At 35.9% G+C, this 23,519-nt stretch overlaps 1 protein-coding gene across 1 annotated transcript in view; it reads left to right on the top strand.

The window, feature by feature from the left end:
- LOC131683240 (nitric oxide synthase) overlaps nucleotides 1-23,519 on the top strand; it is a 251,568-nt gene that overhangs the window by 130,934 nt on the left and 97,115 nt on the right. The window contains exon 4 of the mRNA XM_058965073.1: nucleotides 12,620-12,756. Coding sequence (XP_058821056.1) covers nucleotides 12,620-12,756 — 137 coding nt within the window. The remainder of the gene's footprint in view (nucleotides 1-12,619; nucleotides 12,757-23,519) is intronic.

The raw sequence follows: 23,519 nt of genomic DNA, 5'->3' as shown, positions 1-23,519 counted from the left end.
CTCGGCTCTCCGGACAGCGATAATATTATTGATTTTGATGGGTGTACCCCATTAGGCATAAATACGTTAGGTATACGGATGTTTGGCATACGTACGTTAGGCATAAATACGTTAGGCATAATGGACGATTGGTGTAATGGACGTTAGGCATAAATTATCACTTCAAAAAAATAAATTTTTGGCGGTGATGGCCTAGAATGGTAAGAGCGTAAATGTTTGAACTTTTTAGATGTGGTAGAATTACTCTGGAAGCTGATCAAACTCGATTAATTTTTTTTCTACTGTATATACTTCAATACATCTGAACTCAAATAAAAGAAGCAGACCGAATGTGTGGTATGCGGAAACTCAGCTTGCGTTAATTTCTCTACGTACAACCTATAAATTACAAATGATTAAAATAGCAATTTTCTTTAGACTGATATGAACACTGAAGAAGACTACAAGTAATAGTTGAAATACTAGTATCTGATTGATGGTGAAAAGCAATTGTTTTTCATTATTATTAATATAGTGGAATTAAACGGAAGACACCTGTCTTAAGAAGATTAATTGTGACATTCTGCGAAGTCGCTCAAAAAGTTTTGAATTTTGTAAAAAGAATGTAATTCAACTTGTTTTTTACTATCTTTGATAGTACTCCTAACGAAGTAACTTTCGCTTTTTCAAATAAAATTTGAAGAACACCGTCTAAAAAGCACGAACTTAGCTCATTTTATCACCACAACTTTGTATATAACCCTTTAAGGTATGAATAACGTACATCAACTTAGATTAGCTCTTACATACATGTATAGTGCTTACGTACATGTCCAAGAAGAAAATATGTGCTCCTGACGAACAGCTCATGAAAAAAAGAATGATGCATTTTATTATTTATTCAACGAATATAAGAACAATGCAAGTTTCCATAAGCTCCAAAACTTAATGTTTGTTCATTATTTGGCTTTTTTAAATATTTGGATGCAACTTTATTGGTTATACATATAATTCCCTTCTTCCCATGTGACAAATTTATTCATCTCCCTCTCCTCTAGTACTTAACGAATTATTTTAATAATATTCTTCAATAGAAAATGTTACGTCACGTTCTAACTTACAGCAACAAAAAATGTCTCTTTTTTAAAAACTGCTCTCTCCTAAAATTGTTATATAATTTTTGAATTGTCCTAATAAATGTTTGTTCTCTCTATTATACTAGAAAACCGATTTTCCATGCACCACCCCACAATATTTATCAAAGAATCAGAACGCAAGAGGCATGAGCGATACATATAATGTTCGTTCAGCAAAGTTGCTTTAATTTGATTGTTTTACAAGTTGGTGGTACATAGCTTCAGTTTATTGTAGGATCCCCCAAATAGCGCTAATATGTAACCTTTCCTAAAATTACCATAAAATTAGACAACCTAGAGTTAAACTTAACAGCAAATTGTTTTGTCTTCCTAAAGACGGTTTTGGGATCACAGTGCACTGTGGGTTAGTTAGGTGAAGAGGATAACAGAAAATATGACACTAGTGCTAAATATTCCGTTCTCAGTCCTCCTGGGAAATGTGGTGGGGAAGTGAAGGTTTTTAATGAATTGTGGTGTGATGCCGAAGAAAAAAAACTGCACATCGATCGACTACTGCTGCTCTCCTGAAGCCGTCCATTGTGACATGAGCAATAAAGGGAAGTAATGTGCAGCATTTTTTCGTCGCAATCTTTTCTCATTTATTTGAGGCTCTTTGCGACGGAGTTTTGATAGTACGGGAGTGTACATGTGGTTTTGATTAATGTTAACTGTTAGTAACGGTAGATAACTTTTGATTTGTTATGACGTTCTGACTTTTTCATCACGTTGTGCTTTTTCATTTCTGGAAAAAAAAATTGTGCATTTGAATAACGTTCTCAGAAATATAGAATACCGAAAGATAGTTGTTGAGTTCCCTCATAATTCTTATTTTTTGATAAATATGTAATACATTTTATTGACTCGATCATTGAAAATTTCAAAGACTTTTAGTAAACATGAAACTAATCCATTGTTTTCATAACGCTAACCATCACCGCAACATTTCAACTCACCGCGTGTATTGAACATCCAATAATGCTTCATTTGACGGACAGCGCGCGACATCCCGCCGCCGCCAAGTCGTCATCATTCGGAAAAGTGTGAACGAAACGGAAGGAAGCATTCCCACGTGGGCGACAGGTGGTTCAACTGAAAAAAAAAATGCTGCACCGGGACCGTTCCGTCGCGTCGTTGTCGTTGCCACTAAACTATATAGCAAAAATGTACGGTTAGTTAAACGAGGGAAGCCTGCGTGACACTTTTATGCGATGTAATGTGATATGAATTCTAATTTATCCTTGCTCGTACAATTCGTGCCTGCCAGCGCTTGCAACTATATTACTCATCTACACTGCAAGGCAGTGAGCGCGCGATGGAGGCGGTAGATATTAACTGATGTCACTGTGAAGAAATTCCGGGGAAGCGGAATTGTTTTTCGTCTTGGAGTTTTACTACGACGACAAGTTTTGTTCTACCTCGTTTTAGATGGCACACGAGCGGCACAGTCTCATCACATTTTTCACCGCCACTGGCTAGAGGGTAAATTAATGTTGAAATTGCTTTGGGATCCCTCAAATTGCTAATGTGGAATATGAAACGATTCAACAACTGTTTTACGACAAACACTCAATGTTATACTTAAATGGACACAAGGGCCAGCAATGCAGCAGAAAACTCGCTGCACAAATGAAACGAGCAGTGTTCTCCCTACGATGATACCTCGATCGGAACTCTTTACATGATGCTCAGTCGTAAGAACTACACCTCAAGCTTGGGGCCACTTTCGTTGAACGCTCGAATAGAAATGTTCGCTTCTAGTTTTTTTTTCGATTCGCCTGCAGCGCTCACAAGCGCTGAACTCGTAGATGGAAAATCCTTTGTGTGTTTAAGGAAAAAAAGGGAAAACATCTAGAGTGGCTCTCAACCCCGAAATGCTCACGGGGGATACTTCAACGAGCAAACGAAGAAAACTGACGAGCCAATGCTGGATAAGGGTAATGTCCAAAGTTATGTTTGAACAAGTCGTTGAACAGGAATCCCACTCTTTGGCTTTGCTTGAAATGTGTCTTTTATCATCGAGAAGCTGTTCGTTAGCCTCCTTCGGGATGCTGTTGTTGTTTTTATTGTAGGATAGAAAAAAAATGTAGGTACTATTTACGGAACCCGTTTTGTTGGCATTGGATAGGTTTCGGAAAAAGGCATTCAATCAGTTAGGAAAATAAATTGTTTGAGCTCGCTTGTAGTTGAATCCTCGTAATCCAGCTTATAGCATTAATCATCCCATATGGCACAGTGTTGAACATCAGTTATCATGACAAGTGTAGCCGAAAGAATCATCTACCTACCTCGGTATCTGTACAGAGTTTGTTTAATTTTTTTGTTCGGATTTTATGACATTTTAGTTGAACATTGAGTTGAACAGCCCTGCACATGCATTCTGTCACTGATATCAGTTATTTAGTCATGTGTCATTTGTACTCGTCGGCGTTCTGACACATATGCATTATTCATCATATAAAACAAAATAGAATTTTCTACACGAAAGCTATACATCATCATATTTCATAACTAATTGTTTTCAGTAGTCTTTACAATATTTCTCTAGGTAAATCAAAACTGTTATACCCAAAACAAAAAAAAAACAAAATCCAAATACTAATTGGCTTGACTGAGTGAATCAAGTTTTATCATCGCTTTTGACAAGATCATGTAGTTTTATGTGATTGACGAATTCTTGAAAACTGACCACTTATATTATCGACAAAACTCGTCATAACATATGGTCGCCATATCATAAAGCTTCTTTAAGCAGATCTACGACATCATATAAGAATGCATCGTTCAAACTTTACGGTTTATGACTGTTTCGAAGCTGTTTTGAAGAGTAATTGGTTTTATGTTCGGTATTAAGAAACTAATCTTAAAAACTTCTTCAAGTGCGCCATGTAATTGAATTGGTTGCATAGGTGGTCTGGCGGCTCAGAGGGGAATACGCTTGTCGCTTAAGCCACTCGTCGTATCGTCGAGTCAAGAAGGATTCTTAGCGGTCAGTATGATCGTAGCACTAGCCCTGTAATTGTTCTGTGCACTAAGCATCGGTTGTGTTGCCTGTCGAAAGAGAAGGCGGACAGAGGGACGAAATAAAAAACGAACATTGATATCTACGACGCAACTATTGGTCATTACATTTGGTGGTGTTCGGAAACGTTTCGTTATTTTTTGAGTACGGTTATATAGTGGTGGTCAATTTTGATTTAAAGGGATATATGCATAAATAAAGAGAAATTTTTCATTTATTGTTTAAATGGATAGGCGTCTGGGGAAAGTTTGTACAGGAAGTTGGGGTCTTTTGAACTGTACCGTTGCGGTGTACTGGATATTTCAAATACTGTGCCACCAGTCTACTTTCTACTTCTGCCTGAGCCAGACGCACAATCGTGCCAAGTGAACGAACCAGAAACTCGAAACACGATCTAGTGTGCATTGTCTTGAGAACAAAGAAAACATTATATTTATTTTTGCCATCATGAGTAATGTTGACGAAAGAGCTCTGCTCCATCACAATGCCTATGTTCAGGATCATCATTTCCGCAATGCAGTATGGATGTCATTCAAGACGTTAACCCAAGCTAAACGTTTCGATTTGCAGAACGACTTGAAGCACGTGGATGAAAGTCACAACGTTGCAATTAATATATTCAATATTATTATATTGAAAATGACTTTATAGAGGTAAGGCTACATGACCTATCACCGCGTCCTCCACCTGAGCTAATTGCAAAATGAATATCGCAATACGGAGAAGCAGAATTCGTTACACCTGATACTTGGAAGAACTTCTTCCCGGGTATCCCACCTGTGGTGATGATACGGTTATGTGTTTCGGATATGCAGTGTGCGGTTTACAAAAACACTATTTTGTCTTCATCCGACGTTTCGGTCCATTTGGGACCTTTTTCAAGGATTCTAAAAAGGAAGTTTATTATGCTTGTTGTTACATTGATTTTTAATGTTTTCACCGATAATGTGTACTCTGTTATCCGACGTCTTGTTTTGCACCAAGCTATTGTCATTTGTCCATCCAACTGTTGAAATCAAAACTAAAATCATCATTGAAAATCATTTTTCACGGAACACTTTTTTCCGTGTACTTACATTTCGCCGCTTCGATCGTATCCATATCGATTTTCAGATCGAAACTCTTATTCTTTTGCATAGCAATGCGTGTTGAATAGATTTCAACCATCTGACATAGTACACGCAAACGAATAACTACCTTTAATTGAGTTCTTTTGACTCAATCTCGGGGAATCGTAGAGGATGTTTTTTCATGTTGGACCGATGACCACTGATGCGTTTTTTTAACTTTGTGCTAGTCATGCCTATGTACGAGCATCTACAATAAGAACAGTCTATCTGGTAAATCACGTTGCTATGGTCCCAAATGGACCAAAACGTCGGATGAAGACAAAATAGTGGTAAACCGCAGACTGCATAGCCGAACACACATAACCTTAAAGTTACCACAGTTGACCCAGTTATTCAAAAAAATAACACCATGTGAGAATACGATTTGAAAGGCCAATTTCCTCCTACTTGACCATAAAATTTGAAACTCGCAGAACTACTATTAAACAAACTACACTATGCAGATGCATTCATAAGGGGCAAACTCCCACATGCAAATGCGGTAATCAGACAGCACACTATAAACAACCTTGCGCGAAAGATGCAGAGGAGAACGGAAAAAAGATTTACCATTTTTATTTTTATTTGCTCCTTCCCGAGATTTGGGAATTCCAGGAAAAAGATATACCATTTTTTTCAAAAGATTTATGTGCTTCAAAAGAAATTCTGTAGAAAATATTTTGATCGGCAAATTTGGACACATTTGTCAACCGTTGCCCCGAATCATTTTCATATTACAGCAATCTACGCAATAGATAAACAGATTAATCTTTCTTATGGTAATAACTAGACCGCCAATTTTCATTCAAATAGAAATCTCTAAACAACATCTATCAAGGCATTGATTGTAGAGACAAGCAGTGTAAAAATTAAGGACAGGTTCAGTTCAACGGATATAGCCCCTCCAATTTTCATTCTTTTTACATAATTTTGTTTTACAAATAATTGTTAATAAATTAATCAATATTCTTTTTGAATTAGTCACAAAGCGCAATTGTACTCTCCTATATGAGAAACAATACGTCAGAGGTAAGATCGTGAATGCACTTTAATTGAATAAAAAACAAGCATTTGTGAAATAGCAGTCATCGCACTATTTTTTGACTAGGATGTGTGTATACACCTATATACACTAGACACCACCTTCGATGGCGACATGAGAGGAAACTTTAGTGATATGGAAGATCTCACTTTTTTCGTTTAGCATCTGAGCCGTACACCGAAAATTAAGTATTAGATTCACGGTCCGCACGCGATCATCCAAGAATACACGCGAATATGTGAAAGACACACGGTTATAAAATAGAATTCATGCACGCGAAGTTACATACACGATAGCACACGCGACATACAAACGCACACGCGATTGAACACGTTACCTGCGAATGCTCGAGCCCTTTGCGATGATACACGCGATGGCGAAGTCTCTAAGCACGCACGTATCTGAACCGTACAATGAATATCACATTCAGAATAATGGCCCGCTGCAATTGGCCTTAAGAAGTGTTTTAGTGGGCGACATTGCTTGTCTCGTCTGCAATTATAGTGTGTCATTCTGACTGGAAGCCCTTCCAAGAACCTAGCTCTACAGCTCCAGTAGGACAACTCTCGAAAAAAAATTCTCGGATCTTGTATCATCTTTCAGTTCTTTTAGAAAAATCTTTGGTACTTTTAATTTTTATACTGAGAATTTCAAAGGAAATTTTTCTTTCGAAAAATTTTTTTTTCAAGTTGACATAAGAACTTGACATTTTTTTCGACACCAGTAAACCGGTACTCTGACTTGCCTTTCAATTTGTTATATCTCCCGCAATTTGTGTTACTTTTATCGTATTTTTTTAGTTTCTACTTTGCACCGGGCTCTAGGACTGTGTATAAATAAACTCTTCTGAAAAGACCTAGCTGATGGTAAGATGGATGTCGAACAAGAATGAACTCGGTCGTCTGATCTTCTTTCGGATCAAAAATATTCCGATAATGATTTCAAAAAATCTGTGGAAAAAAATTGACAGCCTTGACAGATATCTCGAAAGTTCGTCTAGATATGCTCCTAATTGTGTTATTCTATATAAAGAAAGCAAATGACATCACTGGTGACAAGCCTTTTATTCAGGACTATTACGTATACATGCACGCTCGCAAAGTTGAGATTGACGGTGTATTCACCGATTCGTCTTTGTCATGCGTGGATCTACTCAAGCACAAGGTTGGCAGTGTCAATAACTCCTTGCTCCAGTGAACGAAGATTTTTAATGGAAATTGAACTGAACGGGTAACAATTGTGTGTTCCTTCAAACTCGTATCTTTATGATACCGTTACAAATCTTCAATCTTATGTTTTTTATATTTTTATTTCGACTAATATGTAGTCACATTTTCTTGTTTACTTTTTAACGACATTCAATTAGCTAGAGATGGCAAAGTTATGAAAATTTAGAGCCATAGTACTGAAGTGAGAGCAAGGATGTGAAATATACAGATCGGAGAAGTGGCAGGGTCATTAGAAACTGGCTTAAAATCTTGCGGGCTAATCTGCTGGCAGGAGTCGAGCATAGGTAGCATACCTACGAATCACTCAAATCTACCAACATGTCTCCTGGCAAAGACAGACTTGTCTCTCTTTTCTGTGAGAACCGATAGATTATGTATTTAAGATAATAAATTGCCCCGACACGTGCATTTTAGCATTTTTTAGTGTGCTCAATTGGTGAGGGACCATTCATAAATTACGTAACGCAAAAATTGCCCAAAATTGGCTTCCCCCTCCCTCCATGTAACAAATTGTCACACATTTCTCTATCCCCCCTCCCCTATTACGTAACAAATGCCTCCCCTCCCCCATATGTCAAAACATGTCACAATTTGTCCATCCCTTCCCCCCCTAAAAGCGTTACGTGATTTATGAACGGTCCCTGAGTAGTATAGCTTATTTGATGTGACTCAATTCAGTCGACTTCCAATTGCTGCAAAAGCCGTATTTTCTTTTTCACTATACAGGGTGTTTGGTTCATATTAAGAATCTCTCGAGGGGTGATTGACTGTCATATTTGGAGAAAAAAATCGTTCTATACGTACCATAAAATCTCAACCGTTACAGAGTTATTGAACTTTTTGTGTAAAAAACTTTATCTTAAAATACCTCTAACTCAAAAAGTATACCTCGTATTTCAATTCTTAGTTCCATTGGACACGTGAGAAATTTTTCTATTGAGTGGTGTTCTCATATTTTTCAGTTAATTAGTTTTAATTACCATTTAGTTGTAAAGTATTTAAAAGTTGGTGTTTTTGATGAGGTTTTTGTAAATTTTCTCAAAATAATGAATTATGATTATAGCAATATCTATTCTCCAAAAGTTTGGTTTAAGGACGATTTATAATTTGTTTTTTTAACATGATATTCTTATCTCTTCTCGTTTCCTTGTAATTTCACTTCTAAACTTTTCCTGTAATCGACCTGCAAGTGCTTAAATGACTTTAATCTAAAAAATATACTTTATATTGTTTTTACCAGGGCTTCATTGGAAAGTTGAGAAAACTTCCTTTCGATGTATGTACAGATATCTTTTAGTTAAGTGTACTAAATCACTTTTTACTAGTAATAACTCAAAGCGTTTTTGGAGAGATTTGTAATTATTCTTATTATTAATCAACTAAACTTATCGTCACTATTGTTCATTTGGTGCCCCTTAAAATTCTCTACAACTTGTTATTTGACACTTTATCCCTATCGCTTTTCATTTCGCTGCAATTTAATAGTTAACACAGCATGACCTCATCACAAATGTAGTGGATTCGGAATCGTTGTTTTTGTATATGAAACGAGGTGTTAAAAAGATTTTGCTTCGAAAATAAAAGAGATAATTGAATGAATTCAAAAAAAGAATTGCAGAACTTGCTGAGATGCATTAATTCCATGATAATAATGGTGCTTTTTATTATTACTATTTTAAGAAAATAACGAAAATGCTAATAATAACACTAACTTTAAACTAAATAACTTCTAAAAGAATACTAAATTCACTTAACTGAAAGGTATTAATACATTTTTCTCTGCAAAATTTTCCTGACTTTCCAATGAAAATTAGAAAAGGTGCAATAAGTGCCATACTTTTCAATAAGAGCTAGTATAAGTGAATATGAGATAAAAATATTCAAGTTCAGTACCCCAAACACATGAAAACAAGAAAAGATAAGTGATTCATGTCAAAGAACAAATTATGCAACTCTTCAAGACTAAAAATTTGAATTATTAAAATGGTGATGTTAAATATTCAGATTTTCGCAAAACGAACGAAAAATCGATCAAAATTATTAAATTTTATATAAATTACTGTGAAAAGGTTACTTAACCTCATTAGCTGAAATATTTGAGAACATTTTTCAATAGGAAATTTTCTCACCTATCCGATGGATCTAAAAGATTTAAAATACAAAGTATATTTTTGGAGTTAGAGTTATTTTAAGACAACTAAGTTTTTAACACAAAAAATTCAATAACTTAGTAACGGTTGAGATTTCATGGTATGTGTAGAACGATTTTTTTCTCCAAATATGACAATCAATCATCTCTCCAAAGGTTCTTAACTATGAATCAAACACCTTATATATTTCGCAAACAGTAGGTTTCATTAGGCACTCGTGACCAGCTCAGAATGAGAAGGGTGTTGTGTACAATTCAAACACTAATAATTTTCTTTCTACTTTTTCAACTAAATGATATATTTAACAAAACAAGAGATAGTGTTTCTTTAAATCAAAGCGGCCGAAAATCTTTTTTCTTTGTTAATAAATAATGCACAAGTTGATGGTGGCTTTAAAATTACGGCTTAGGCCCTGAATAGACGCTGCCGAAATCACAGAACCCTCAAGCTTTTATTATGACGAAAACTCTGAAAATTTCATTATTATCTTTGTTTTTTGAGTTCCTTAAAAAATGAAGTGTTTATTCACAATTTGTAACAATTGTAAGTTTCTGAAATATTTCACATAAACCATGTCTCGCTTGAATACGTACGTGACGTGAATCAACCAAACGTGGGCCGATATTTTGAAAACGGCATTTCCCTAGCTACAATTTATTTTCCAATATAAAAGGACCATCGCAGTCGCTTCTTCTAAGCTGTATGATAAATTGTTAACGAGAATCGAACCGATTTTTTATTTGGTTTATTATCAGAAAAAACGACCCACGAAAATTAATCGGAAATTCTTTGACAGAAAATCAAACCGTTTACTTGTGCGGAATCAAGCTCCAAATCGATCCAAACAATCCAATTTGCTTCCAACACAGGCTGACGAAGGTATGACAGCCGTGGGAAAAAGTGTGCGAGATCCGTTTTTTGTTATTTTTACCTTCCATCGGAATCTGCTAATTTTGGCTACACCGCACATTTTTTTCTGTCATTATTTGATACGTCTGAGCTTGGGTCATGTTTCAATATCCGGTAATACGTAGCAATGGGACGAATTGTTAATCAGTTGATGTAGGTTGAAAGTTGGTCAAGATATTTTTGCTCGTTATTCTTTAAATGGGTTTCAACAAATAGTGTTACCATTGATGAATAAAGTTTGATAGGAAAATAACAGTTCGGTGTGGAACAATTCTTATAATAGCCACTCAAATCTCGACAAAGTCCTAAAAAGTTCCACATGGCGAGTACAAAAATAGCGCCCAAACTGAAGAAAACATGGGGAGCATATGCGTGTAATCGAAGAATGATTACAGTTTCAAACTCGAAGTACTTTTCCTGTCGTGTAAAATAACACGTCAGTAACTTTGAACCGCTTCGAATGTTTCCAATAAATTTTGATTCCGCACTGGGAAAGACCGCAGGCGAGGGTGTGTGTTGCGGAACTCGTGAGAGTTTATGTTTTCAATGGAAACCACGCAGTACATATATAGCAATATTCCTGCGTATCGCATCTAATCCTTACACCATTAGTCAGCCGAAACGTTTTCTTCATTCTTCTTTTGGTGACTTTTCGGTTTTGGCAGGTGAAATTACATGTTACTTAAGATTTATGTTGAACGTATTCAGCGGACTGTTAATGGTGTTATTTCGTGTATGTGGTAAAATCTTAAAAGGGATCAGAGCGATAAATTATTGATTCCGGTTTATGGAGTTGAATGACGTGCGGAATGTTGGCTTCAATTCGTAGATGACAAAACGTGTTGATTGTTTCAGTTGAACTGAAATCTTGGTGCTATAATCCTGTTGTTGAACTTTCATTTTCTTTTTTCACAAGCTTGAAACTTATTATTACAAACCTTTCTGGCATCAGTGTCATAGATCTGTGACTGGAGTAAAATTTCAGTCTAGCAATATCTTTTCAAATGCCAAATAGGTATTCTAGAAAGTGAAACTAGAATAGCCATCCATAGAAATGCAGTATATCTCAAATAAAAAATAACAAACTAACTCCCAATTAGTATCTACCGTGCGCCTCCACCCTCACCATTGCGATGGAAACGTATGATCGTTTGGTAATGTTTATAATCTGAAGGGATGTGCCATGATAGAGTAGTAAAATATTTGTCAATGTTTTAGTTAAATCGTTTTACTGCCGCTGTATATAGTGAATGTGCAGATCCAGAGATGAGTTCACAGTATCCAGTTCTTGTATTCGACACGGCTCGTTGCATTAGCTTGAAGGTTCCGATATTTTGACAAACAGTTCTTCTTAAAACTAGGGACTTATAATTTGGAATTATTTTAAATCTAGATGGGAAAAGTGAACAACTTTTCGGTTGGTCCACTTAACTAACCTAGAAGTTAGTTGAAAGTCTTAGCTTACCGTATATTTCCCTTTCTTTAGCATGCAGTTGGCACTAAATAGCCATAATTAATGCCTACAATTTGCAATAACATTATCCTTTGTGGAAATCGTAACATTGCTTTCCCAAATACACGGTTTCACAGGAATTGTAATCGATGATTGGAATATTTGCTTATATTGTACTGATGACAATCATGTCAGTGAGACTGACTTGATTAAACAGGATGGCAGAATTAGAGGGAACTATTGTTCGTGAAATGTAAGCCAATATGTTTGTTCCGTTCCCACATCAAGAATCTCAACTTACAAAGACAAATCGCTCATATTCATGTAAAAAGCTCAGTGGAAACAATGTTTAGAATGAATAATGTTACGCGTATGAAAAATATTCCTACTCGCACACATATACTTGTTCATAAATACATACGTGCTGCAAGGAATTGAAATGTCACCAGTCTTAAAGTTGCTCATTTTTCAAAACCGCATGTTGTCGAGATGGGGGTGCAATTTGTAGCACACCTTAGCTGCATTAAAAGGAAAGAATCAGTTTAGATGGATCATTTTTCTTTTCTTTTTTTCTCTGTGATTTTTTTCAACAGGTGTTACACTGCACCAGAGAACTTTGCACGGGTAGTGTGATGTTACCCAATATCACGGGAACCGAACCGAGGAAACCGGATATCGTACTACAACATGCCAAGGATTTTCTGGACCAGTACTATTCTTCCATCAGAAGGTGAGTATGTTTAGATGTGTGTAGAATTCGGGAAAGGGATTTAATTTTGAAATGTTAAGCTCCATGTTTAGCGTTATTCAAAACCGATCTGAACAGACCAGGTGAAATTATATGTAGGTATACGTATAGTCATTCAAAACCATCATGCAACCACAATCCTGAACCATTCATTCACGTGATTGTTTGACAGAATGCAAAGTGTGCCTATCGTATCATAGACGTTCGACACACAACGGTGCTTGTAAGTGAACCGCATAAATACATGCAGATAAATGCAGCGAGGGAGAATACCGGAAACAGAGGCAGCCTCTTCTCTGCCATCTCGATCGCCTATTTATGTCCCACAAGCGGATTTGTTGCTCCACTTGTACGTCGTTTTTGCCTTTGGCAAATAGTATGCATAGGTACTTCTGTGCCGCATTATAATCTATAGAGAGCTAGTAGCAACCTCTCCGCCACTGACTGACTGGATAAAAGTTCGCCTCAGTAGGTACGTACTACACGGGAAGAGCAACCTCAGCAGCTTTACACGTTACACTGTTGCTCTTTCTGCCTTACGTTTGGTGAGGCATTAAAGTGTATCTTCTAGGTGGGATGTAGCCATTTGCAGCTCCGGAGGCTTGAAAGTCTATCTCATCGCACTACGGTTTACCACCATTACCAGAGGGGACCGTTTGCACATTGACGGCCTGGAGAATCTTCGTCCCGTGTGGTGGGAGTTAACCTTGTTTGTTTGAGCTTTGGCAGTGGCCTTGTTGTACTTGCTCTTGTCGTTGGGAGTTGGGTTTGATTTAGTCTCAATTTCAGGATGGAATTTGAACAGTAAATGAACCGACGTTGGTTTAACATGGAGTGGGGTCAATTGAAACAGGGCTATCATTTATTTATTTTTTGATGCATTTTACTCTTTACTTCGTTTGTGATTATTAGGTCGCGGGCAGTTCACACGTTAAGACCACCTACACAGAAAAACACCATATTTAGATCAACGCCTTCTCCTTTGTAGCAAGAAATCAATTTTGGGAGGGGTTTAAACATTGTTAGAATTAATTCATGTATAATTAATTCTGATGAGTTGAGCTGAACGCAGTCTTGAAACGTTCTTAGTGAACACAATTCCTACACAAATAAACGTGTAACAAAAATCCTAAAAAAATATTTCCAGTTATATGAACTATTGTAGTAAATACCTATATCGTAGAAATATTCATTATGGTTGTTAATTTTTGCTTATTTACAATGAAGGTTACAACAATGTACATTCATGAATTCGAAGAATTCATAAGCCAACCGAATATGACAATCCTTGATGTCGTTAAAAAATCAAGATATTCTTGGCTACATATTTACAAGGTGTAGAGGCCACCAAATCGGAATAAAGAGAAAAATGTTATTACACAAACTCGTCTCAGCAAACTTCACCCGCAGTTTCTCGTCACATCGTGTTGCAGAGTCGACGAGACCGATTTCCACCAACTCCCTGGACACAAACAATGATGCGCTAAATTCCAAATTTATTGTCCCAGAGAAGGTTCGAGATTCGATAAAATGTTGGTTTGTCCTAATATTTTTGATCTGGCAGGCGATTTGTGGAAATGGTGAACCAGTTCAACTCTGCTTTGGTCTGGTCTGGCACTTTGGCAGTATTACCAAATCTTCGGTGTGACGCGAATTTGTTACAAATTCAATTTAAGGGGCCATCCATATACCACGCAGACATTTTTAGGAGTCACGATAATGTCTACGCTTTCCCATGGGGAGGGGGTGGGGGTATGGAAAATGTACACGTGGACTATTCATTGTATTATTTTATTTTATAAGACTAAGAAATGAATTTGTATCGGCATTGGAGTGAGCGCTGACCTTCAAAGTTTTGAAGATTTTGAAACAGTTAAACTGTTTATAACAGCATAGTGTGTGATGGTATTTACCATTAAAAATCAAAGGAAATCGTGCGAAAGAAAATCTAAGAAAAAAAATTCTCTCCGACTGATTTGATTCAATCTTCTGCGATTTTGTAAAAAATTACTAATTTTGGATTTGAAAGCTTGTGATTAAAATTACGAGCCAATTGAAGAATCTATAGGTTACTTCAATTTTATCTTACTATAATGAATCTTTAAAATGCAAATATAAAAGATCATATTGTCGTTCAGAAATGAGATATTTTTATGGAAATTTCAACGAAAGAATAAAGAAGCGTATGATATTCTGTGGTTGAAGTTTGAACGATTTTCAATTAGTCCTTCTTCGCCATAGTAGTCTAACACACAGAAAAAAATTCTGAAGACCCAGTTTTTTTTAAACTACCCGTAAAAAATTGGAAAGTCCACGTGGACATCGTACTGGGATTAAGTACAGCAATTGGCAACGCTTGTCCACGGAAGAGAAGGAGGGAGTTAAAAACGAAGGCTTTTTTGTGTACGTGGTATATGAACGGCCTCTATTATATTTTCATTGCTTTGTTTTAATTATGTAGGTTTTAACCTTAGGATCAGTCGCCTCTTATTAAGATTAAGGAACTTTTTAAGCAAGGTGAGCTACATACAAGGCAATCGACTTAGCAACTACGCTATGCTTGCCCTCAAATCGATATTTGAAATTTGTATATTTGCTTTCACATCTAACCATGATCGAACTATTGAGCTTTACTAAGATTACCTAGAATATGAAAATCATATTTTCTAAACAGTATTTTAAGGTTTTTCAGCATATTTATCAGCTAACATCTTTATTTCAAAATTCATGGATTCCGGACAATGCATAGACTATATTTCAATAATTTGTTCTTCTAAAGGAACTGCTCAACATTTTGAATTGTTCGAACGCGTAGGACTTTTGAAGATTTTAAATTAGAGATAATAATTTTTTTTTATTCAGTTCGTTTATTTGAGAGGCACATATGCGTTAGCTTAGTGGTGCCAAATCCTTTTTTTTTTTTTTCTATTTTGGATATCTTGAAACTAGGAGAATAGAATGCTGAAATTCTTTTTTGTAATAAGAGGGAACTTTTTACAGCTATCTTAAAACTAGAAATACGATGCTTTCGTTCACTTTTCACAGGTTTACTGTGCTTTATCGTGTTTAAGGATTAATTTAAATATATATTTTTGGACTGGAACGTTACCGTTAAGTTTTGGATATGCAAGTTCTTTACATTTTCATTTAGGATGTAAGTGGTTTGGTGGTTTAACATCATCTGATTTATTCGGTTTTAAAATCTTAAGAGCTAACCTAGCTAACCTGACTTTACTATTCTATGTACATCAAGATGGGAGGAGTCAGTTACAATTCCAAAGTACATAATTATGTACGGGTAGCGTAAAAAAGGGAAAACAAATCGATGAATAAGTATGAGTGCATCGGTTGCTATCGGTGCTTGTTTCTTACGCAAGGCTGTTTATTTGTCGCATTGGCATAATAATGACCTAGTGAGAATGTTGCTATAACAAGTGGTGTGACCCAGAATGGTTTAACTGGAATGCGCCCATCTGGTTATGCAAGTTGGATTTGAAAACGATCGTTCGAGTAATTTACGATCTGTGGGAAAATATGAGTGTTGCCCCGTTTCAAGTGGCCTGACTAAAGGATATGTTGAATTTGGGTTTTATGACCTGTGGCCTGAGAAGGATTCACATTGGTGCATGTAGGGATTGGTTTTTATGACTTGTGGGAATATTTTGTGATGTTATAAAGTAAGTCCGTTACAATATGGGGGAAAACGCTTTTAATTATTTAGTTAGATAGGATTAAAATAAATATTAAAGCGAATTATTAGAATTAAGAGTCAAATTATAATATAACAGCAATTCCATGAAAAAAGTTATACGATCTCTCAGAATTAAGCAATATTTGGTAGAATCGTTCCTTACCGAAAAATATTAGATACATATTTTTTTATTTCGTAATTAGGGTGTTCCTTTCCACGGTAGACGGGTTAAAAAAATCGTGATTTTTCAAAAGTTGATTTTTTTAAATTCATAACTTTTGAACCACTGAACCGATTTTCAAATGAAAGGTATTTAAGTGTAGTTTCAAGAAAAAAAAATTTAACCTTAAAAAATATTGAGTTTTGTACGATCAAAATAAGCATTAAATGGACTTTCTTGGTTCTCACTGCGAGGGGCCTTGAATACTCCATACTTTTATATTTTTATTTGAAAGATCATTCAATTCTACACAACATCTCCAAACATATTTTTGAACCTGATCTATAGGTTTCGGAGATATAATTTTTTGATTTTTTATGTATACACCCCATATGCATGGAAACGATGTAACCGCATGGTAGTTCACTATACACTTCCAGCGAGTCACACCAGCTGTGAATAAAGAAATCTATGATTCACTTACAAGCTGGGTGCAACGTTCGTTTCAACCTGGGGGTTGTCCATTAACCACGTAGAAAAAAAAATCAGGCATTGCAGACCCTCGCGTTCAAAATATTTTTACCGGGAGTCATCTTTGGTTAGAAATTCCACTTCAATAAAAATCCAGGTGGTTTTAAAAGGGTCATATTTCGGCATTATTTATTTTTGTATCAAAAATCCAGAAGAAGTACGAAGAGAAATAAGTAAAACATTTTTAAAACTCTATTCGTTTTATTTTTCACAAGGTATTTCATTTCTTTAGCTACAGTTTAACACATATTTCTTCCGTCGAAAATGAATACCGTTTGACAATAATATAGTTTTCATTTTGAGGCTTAAAACTATTGAATGACTGTGTTCCCGAAATTTGCTTTACACGTGTATAGGGTGGGTGCTCCTATAGTTGAGGTGTACCAATAGTTGCAGTAGTGGATTATACGCCTAACTAAAGTACCAACCATCAACAAATATTTTTTTATCGTTTCATCGCACTAAAATTATGCGACAATAAAACAGTTATCCTTGAAATTTGCTCAAATAACTATTGAAAAAATGATTTTCTTAGAATTTTGAGCTCCCTTGCACCTATAGTTGATGTAGTGTACCTATAGTTGCAAGTCCCATAAGAAAGCAATGGGATTTGCAACAATAGGAACCGAAATTAGCGATTGCACCACTATTGGTACATGTGTTCCTATAGTGGTACAAGCGGTTTTGAATACATAAATTGGTTATTAAGCCATCTTTATATTTTTCCTATGAAGTAGGGACTGAAAGCTTTCGTTTAATGTATTAACATTGCCCATAGGTCTATTAATCGATTTTTTATCAAAAATTTTCCTTAAGCATGCGACTATTGGTACATCCACCCTAACGATTTTTTTTAACTTTTTTCCATTTTACTGTATTCGGTTTCTGAAGAAAGCTGATAATGCATTTTTGAATCTGGCTTAGAAATAGCCCATGAATAAAGTTATTGGGCTGTTGTTATATGATGGCCTTGCAAACTCGTTTTCGCAGCGTTTCGTTTCAATACTCCTCCCAAAGCATCACAAGGACCCTTTCCATGACAAGTTGCGAAAAAATTCCATTCGGCATCAATGCCAAAATCTTTTTGCATGTTGCACAAATTAAATGCCGCCATTTTATTTTTGTATTGGCTTCCTGATCCATCTGAGAAAAAGTAAATCTGTTGTAAGCTTTGCAATTTGCCTTTTCTGAACGCTAAACAATGAGTCAAAAATAAACGAACTGCGACATGATTATGTTTAGTGATGTCAGCAATTGCAATAAAACTAGTAAACTTCAAATCGTCCGATTCTTCGTCTTTAAAATAAATCGCACAAGGGTGAATAGTACATTGAGCGTTTACCCAATGAAAGCCTTGAACTGCATCCTGCACAACGAAAGAATAATTCTCCGAAAAATCACAGATAATGATGCATTCTGTAGCTTTCAAATTGCTTTTGATGTGTTTCAAGTAGTTTGCTTGTTGCTCACCTATAAAGTTATGCGGAAATATATTGAATAATTTTTCTTGAAAAGTATCAATTAATTCTTGTGTGTCCATTTCAACTAAGTCCATAATGCATCTTTCTACTTGACGCCGCACAGTGGTCCCAAAAAACAAAAAAGGGGGTTTTTTAGATTGCGTCAAAACGGTTGACTTTAGCAATATTATGTCTTTGAGAAAGTTTCTTGAAGTAGAGCTCCCCTTCTTTCTGTTTTATTGGATTGATGATTAATCCCGCTAATAGTGAGTTACGAAATTTATTTTCTTCAACAATTCAGATAGACAAATACTTACTTCAGCAAAGTTGTAGAGAAACTTGTTACAAACATTTTACTTGAAGACTTCAACTCTCTAACTTTTGAGCTTTTTGAGATATGGGACATTATTTGTAAAAGGCTCCTTAAAAACTGTTTTTTCATCATAAGTTTTCTTCTAGATATTTTCCATTATATAAATGTTCTAGAACATTGTTTGGACTATTAAACTGCTTTACTTTGCCGAAGACGGAAACTTGCTATCGCTAGTATGTGTGGAGATATTCACATTTTTTGATTGAAAATAGCTCTTTTTCCAATGCCGATAATTTTTAAACGGGCAAACCACTTTATAAACAAATTAAAGTGCGAGAAAAGCACACCAAATACTGGAAAAATCAGATCTCCCCAAGGCGGCCTTCTGTGGCAATACTAGAGCTGAAGTTTGTCACATTCCGTCATTAAATGCAAGCAGTTTTATAGTCCAAACAATGTTCTAGAACATTTATATAATGGAAAAAATCTAGAAGAAAACTTATGATGAAAAAACAGTTTTGAAGGGGCCTTTTACAAATAAAGTCCCATATCTCAAAAAGCTCAAAGTTAGAGAGTTGAAGTCTTCAGGTAAAATGTTTGTAACGAGTTTTTCTACAACTTTGCTGAAGTAAGTATTTGTCTATCTGAATTATTGAAGAAAATAAATTTCGTAACTCACTATTAAGGGGATTAATCATCAATCCGATAAGACAGAAAGAAGGGGAGTTCTACTCCAAGAAACTTTCTCAAAGACATAATATTGCTAAAGTCAATCGTTTTGACGCTATCTAAAAGGAGTGTGATAATAGGAGACTGTAGCATATTTGGGTATCTTCATGAGGAACAAACTAAATTTGGAGTTATTTAATTTCTTGTCCCATAGTATTCATTAAACAAGTATTTCTTCGCTGCTATTTTCCTTTAGGCCAGTAGTAGTGTGTGCGCCTGGGATTTTTTTTTTGAAAAATGAAGAAATACTTGGGTAAATATAATAACATAAAGGCTTAATATATGGGATCGAAATGAAGATCTGAATCGAGTTTCATAACTCTGGACTACATTTACTATATTCTATCTATTTGCCGTACTAATCCATATTACGAGCGACAATAACCAAGGCTACTTCTGTAGTTGCAAGCGAAAATCGCTTCTGAGTTTAGTTTGTTTTAGCAGCCTCTTCTATAAACTCTGAATTGGTAATTGTGGTAAACTAAAGAAAAAACTGCCACTACTCCAACTACAAAATAACTCTAAGCTGTCGAATAATCTGATCAGTCATCGGCTTTTACCTCAGCCATTTAACAGTACTAAACTACCCAGCGAATCGAATCGAAACCATAACACCACAAGCCTGCAAAATCCTTTCGTTTACACACATCGTCACAACTGAAGTCTGGATCACTTAGAATCTGGACACATAGAACCAGAGGTTGCTCGATATTTGTTTGCCGTGAGATAAATGTAATTTAGTGAAAATTAACGTATTTTAATGTACGTTCATAAAAAAATATAAACTACTCCGATATGCTCAAATAAATATGCGTACTTTCTTTGGTATTTTCGACATCATCTGCCGTACGTTGAACTGCTCTATCTCACTGGGTATTTTTTCCAACATAAAGCCATCTATGGATCATCCTGAGTCGTCTATCTAGTTTGCTTTAACTTTCCGTTGATATTTGCTCAATACCTTTCGATTATACGGAATAGCGGTCCATTTAGTGGATTGATATCTTCGTCGATGAAATCCAAAACTGGCTAAAATGTCACTGGACTTTTGTGAACACTACTGAAAAGTAGTATACATTGATCTAGGCACTCTTGCATATACAGTTTCGAAAATATCGTGTTATTACTGACAAAAAGCTTGATTTTGAGACCGCAGTTACAGCTTCCTTGCCAGATTATGAGACATTCGTCCCTGACACACAGGCACTTTCGGAACAAATCGCACAATTCGAATACTAGATTCTGTTCGGATTCTAACTGGAGCAAACTTTACAGTGCAGCAACACGACAGAACCGTTGTTCGACTGTCTATCAGAAACCATTCCATTAGCGTGGTTTTCACACCTGATTCTGACTCGGTACAGAAAAAGCTCGCATATGAACTGGACCAACAGTACAGTGCTGGTTAGCAGTTGCCAAATACTATCGAGTACATACATTTTTTAAGGATAGAACTAGGGCTTTCCAATTTCACAAGCCTAATCACCAGCACGTTGGGAATTCCGGAGCGTACGTGCACCGTAAAATTGGCAATCGCACGAGTTAAAAGCTGCTGAAGCATCAGGTCGTGCGGTTTTGTTGTGCGAGTTGCATCGATATTAGGGTGTTAGTTTGGGAGTTAATATAAGGATTTCATATTTTTATATTCCCATTTCTTTGAAATTAGTGTAATGCTTTGGAAATTTCAGAAGATTGTTTAATTATCGTTTGATGCCCTTCTACATATATTTAGAGTCAGATTGTTTTCAAACTTTCGAAATATGTTTATATCGATAGAACCCACAAATAAAAGCAATGTGTTATTTTTGCATTAGTTTCATGTTTTGTATCACACTAACCCGTATATGTCTATTCGCTCTATTTGCTATGCTGCCATCATTCGCTTCGATCTGGTGAGTTTGCCCAACGTCACTGCCCACGGCACCGGATTCACCCCCCCCCAATAGCAACATAGAATCAATTTGTTAGCGGGCTGTCGATGACGATACAAATCTACAAAGTTCTGCTGCGGCGCTTTTCACGCTGCTGTCCAACTCTATCTCTATCTAACGGCCAATAGGTTTTCAATTACAGTGCGTGTGAATTTATTGACCATAATTTCCATTCGGGTAGTGCGGTTTTGGTCAATCGTGTTTGTGTCAATATTTGCGCTCAGTTGTTCCGAACACAACCGACAGCCAGTTTGATGAATGTGCTTTTCAGCTGAACACATTTGTATACGCCCAATTCTCTAATTAATAATGTTCGAAGCGTGATGACAATTACAGATAATATGGTGGATTCATTCGTTTCGGATAATTAGGGATTGAGTGAAATCAATTACAGGACATATGAAAAAGATAGATAATTGCAAGAAAAATGCATTTTTCTTGTAATTCTTATAATATGCAGTCTGCCTATTTTACCAATCCTCCGATGTTAGCATGTGTGCATGCTAGGCTTGTGATTTGTACGTATGAACTATTTTTCCCGTGGAGCGAAACTTCAAATTCAAATGCTCTTTTCCACGTGAATGTACTGCAACCATCATTAAGCTTCAACGCATTCATTATTCATTCATTTCCAAGCTGACTATAGATTCACACAGAATCGAATGCTTTCAGTTCAGAGGAAATATAAATATCACCAGCCAAATCATTCATTTATTAATTGTGGACAGATTGAAGGCAGAAGATTGCATCTTTTATATTTTCGAGCATAAGCGAACTGCGCAGTTAATACCTGGTGCTAATAATAAACGAATAACGAAAATTCAATTGGAAACAAAGGCTGAATCTGCAGCCAAATAATTTTTCATTCATTTGAAGCCTTTACTAAATAAACAAACAAATAAAAGACCTAAAAATATAATAATGATCAGAACGGATTAACGATGAAGCAAACAACCAAAACATGGCATTCAACGTAGTAGAGCATACATTTGAAATTCGTACCTCTTTTAAGCTCACGCGAGGATGTCTATATTTTGAAGCACAGGATTCTTCATTTTCTTTTAGGCAATTGAGTAATGAGCGTCACATTCTTTTAAACATATTGAAAAACCAATCATTTCAATATCCGTGTATGGCTATATAAAGGAATAAAGACTATAAATGCTTTTTAATTTCTATTACTCCATAGATTATCCAAACAGTATGAAGTCTTATGCCTTCTAATTCTATCTCATATGAATCCCTCGACAAACTCGTACTGCATCTCATTGATTTCTACCTAAAAATCAGAACCTTCGGATGGTCAAGTTCTATACCAACTATTTTGTTCTTTTGAAGTAGAATACTTCTAACGTTTCAATATGGGGTCCCGTTTCAAAGTTTCTGCTGAGATATTTTCCCAGTCTTCAAATGCGAATAACTTCCGTTGAACTGATCGAAATCGCTATATTTTTTGCACTATCTGATCGGAAATATGTGCACGTATATTGTACTTGATTCCGTAAAATGTACGATGACAATAAATAACGAAAATAATATATTTTGTGAACGTGGTAATTATCTGCGCTGATTGGTCTGTACAATTCAACCAAGCAACGAGCGTTGCTAGGACTGCCTCTTTGCCATCCAACGAACTGCGACATACGTATAAAAGCGGAACATAAGAAAAAAATCGTCAGCAGGCATTGTAATTCTCTCTCACTCACGCGAGAAGTAGCTTATCCGATGTTCAACTTTTCCGAGATAAGATGAGTCGCAATATTCTCCGCCTCCACGAGTAGCGTGAGAATGATTTTCCGGATAAAATTTATTTGACTTTTTCCTTCTCACCGGAGAAGGTGATAAAATTTTAATTTCGTGGAAATCAATAGAAACTCCAAAAAAACACATTTAATTACAAAGAAAAGCGGCAAAGAAGTATGACAGACTT

The sequence above is a fragment of the Topomyia yanbarensis genome, chromosome 2, assembly GCF_030247195.1.
Source record: "Topomyia yanbarensis strain Yona2022 chromosome 2, ASM3024719v1, whole genome shotgun sequence".
NCBI classification, from domain to species: domain Eukaryota; kingdom Metazoa; phylum Arthropoda; class Insecta; order Diptera; family Culicidae; genus Topomyia; species Topomyia yanbarensis.
The sequence above is the reverse complement of the archived record's forward strand: the minus strand, read 5'-3'. Positions and strand labels throughout refer to the sequence as shown.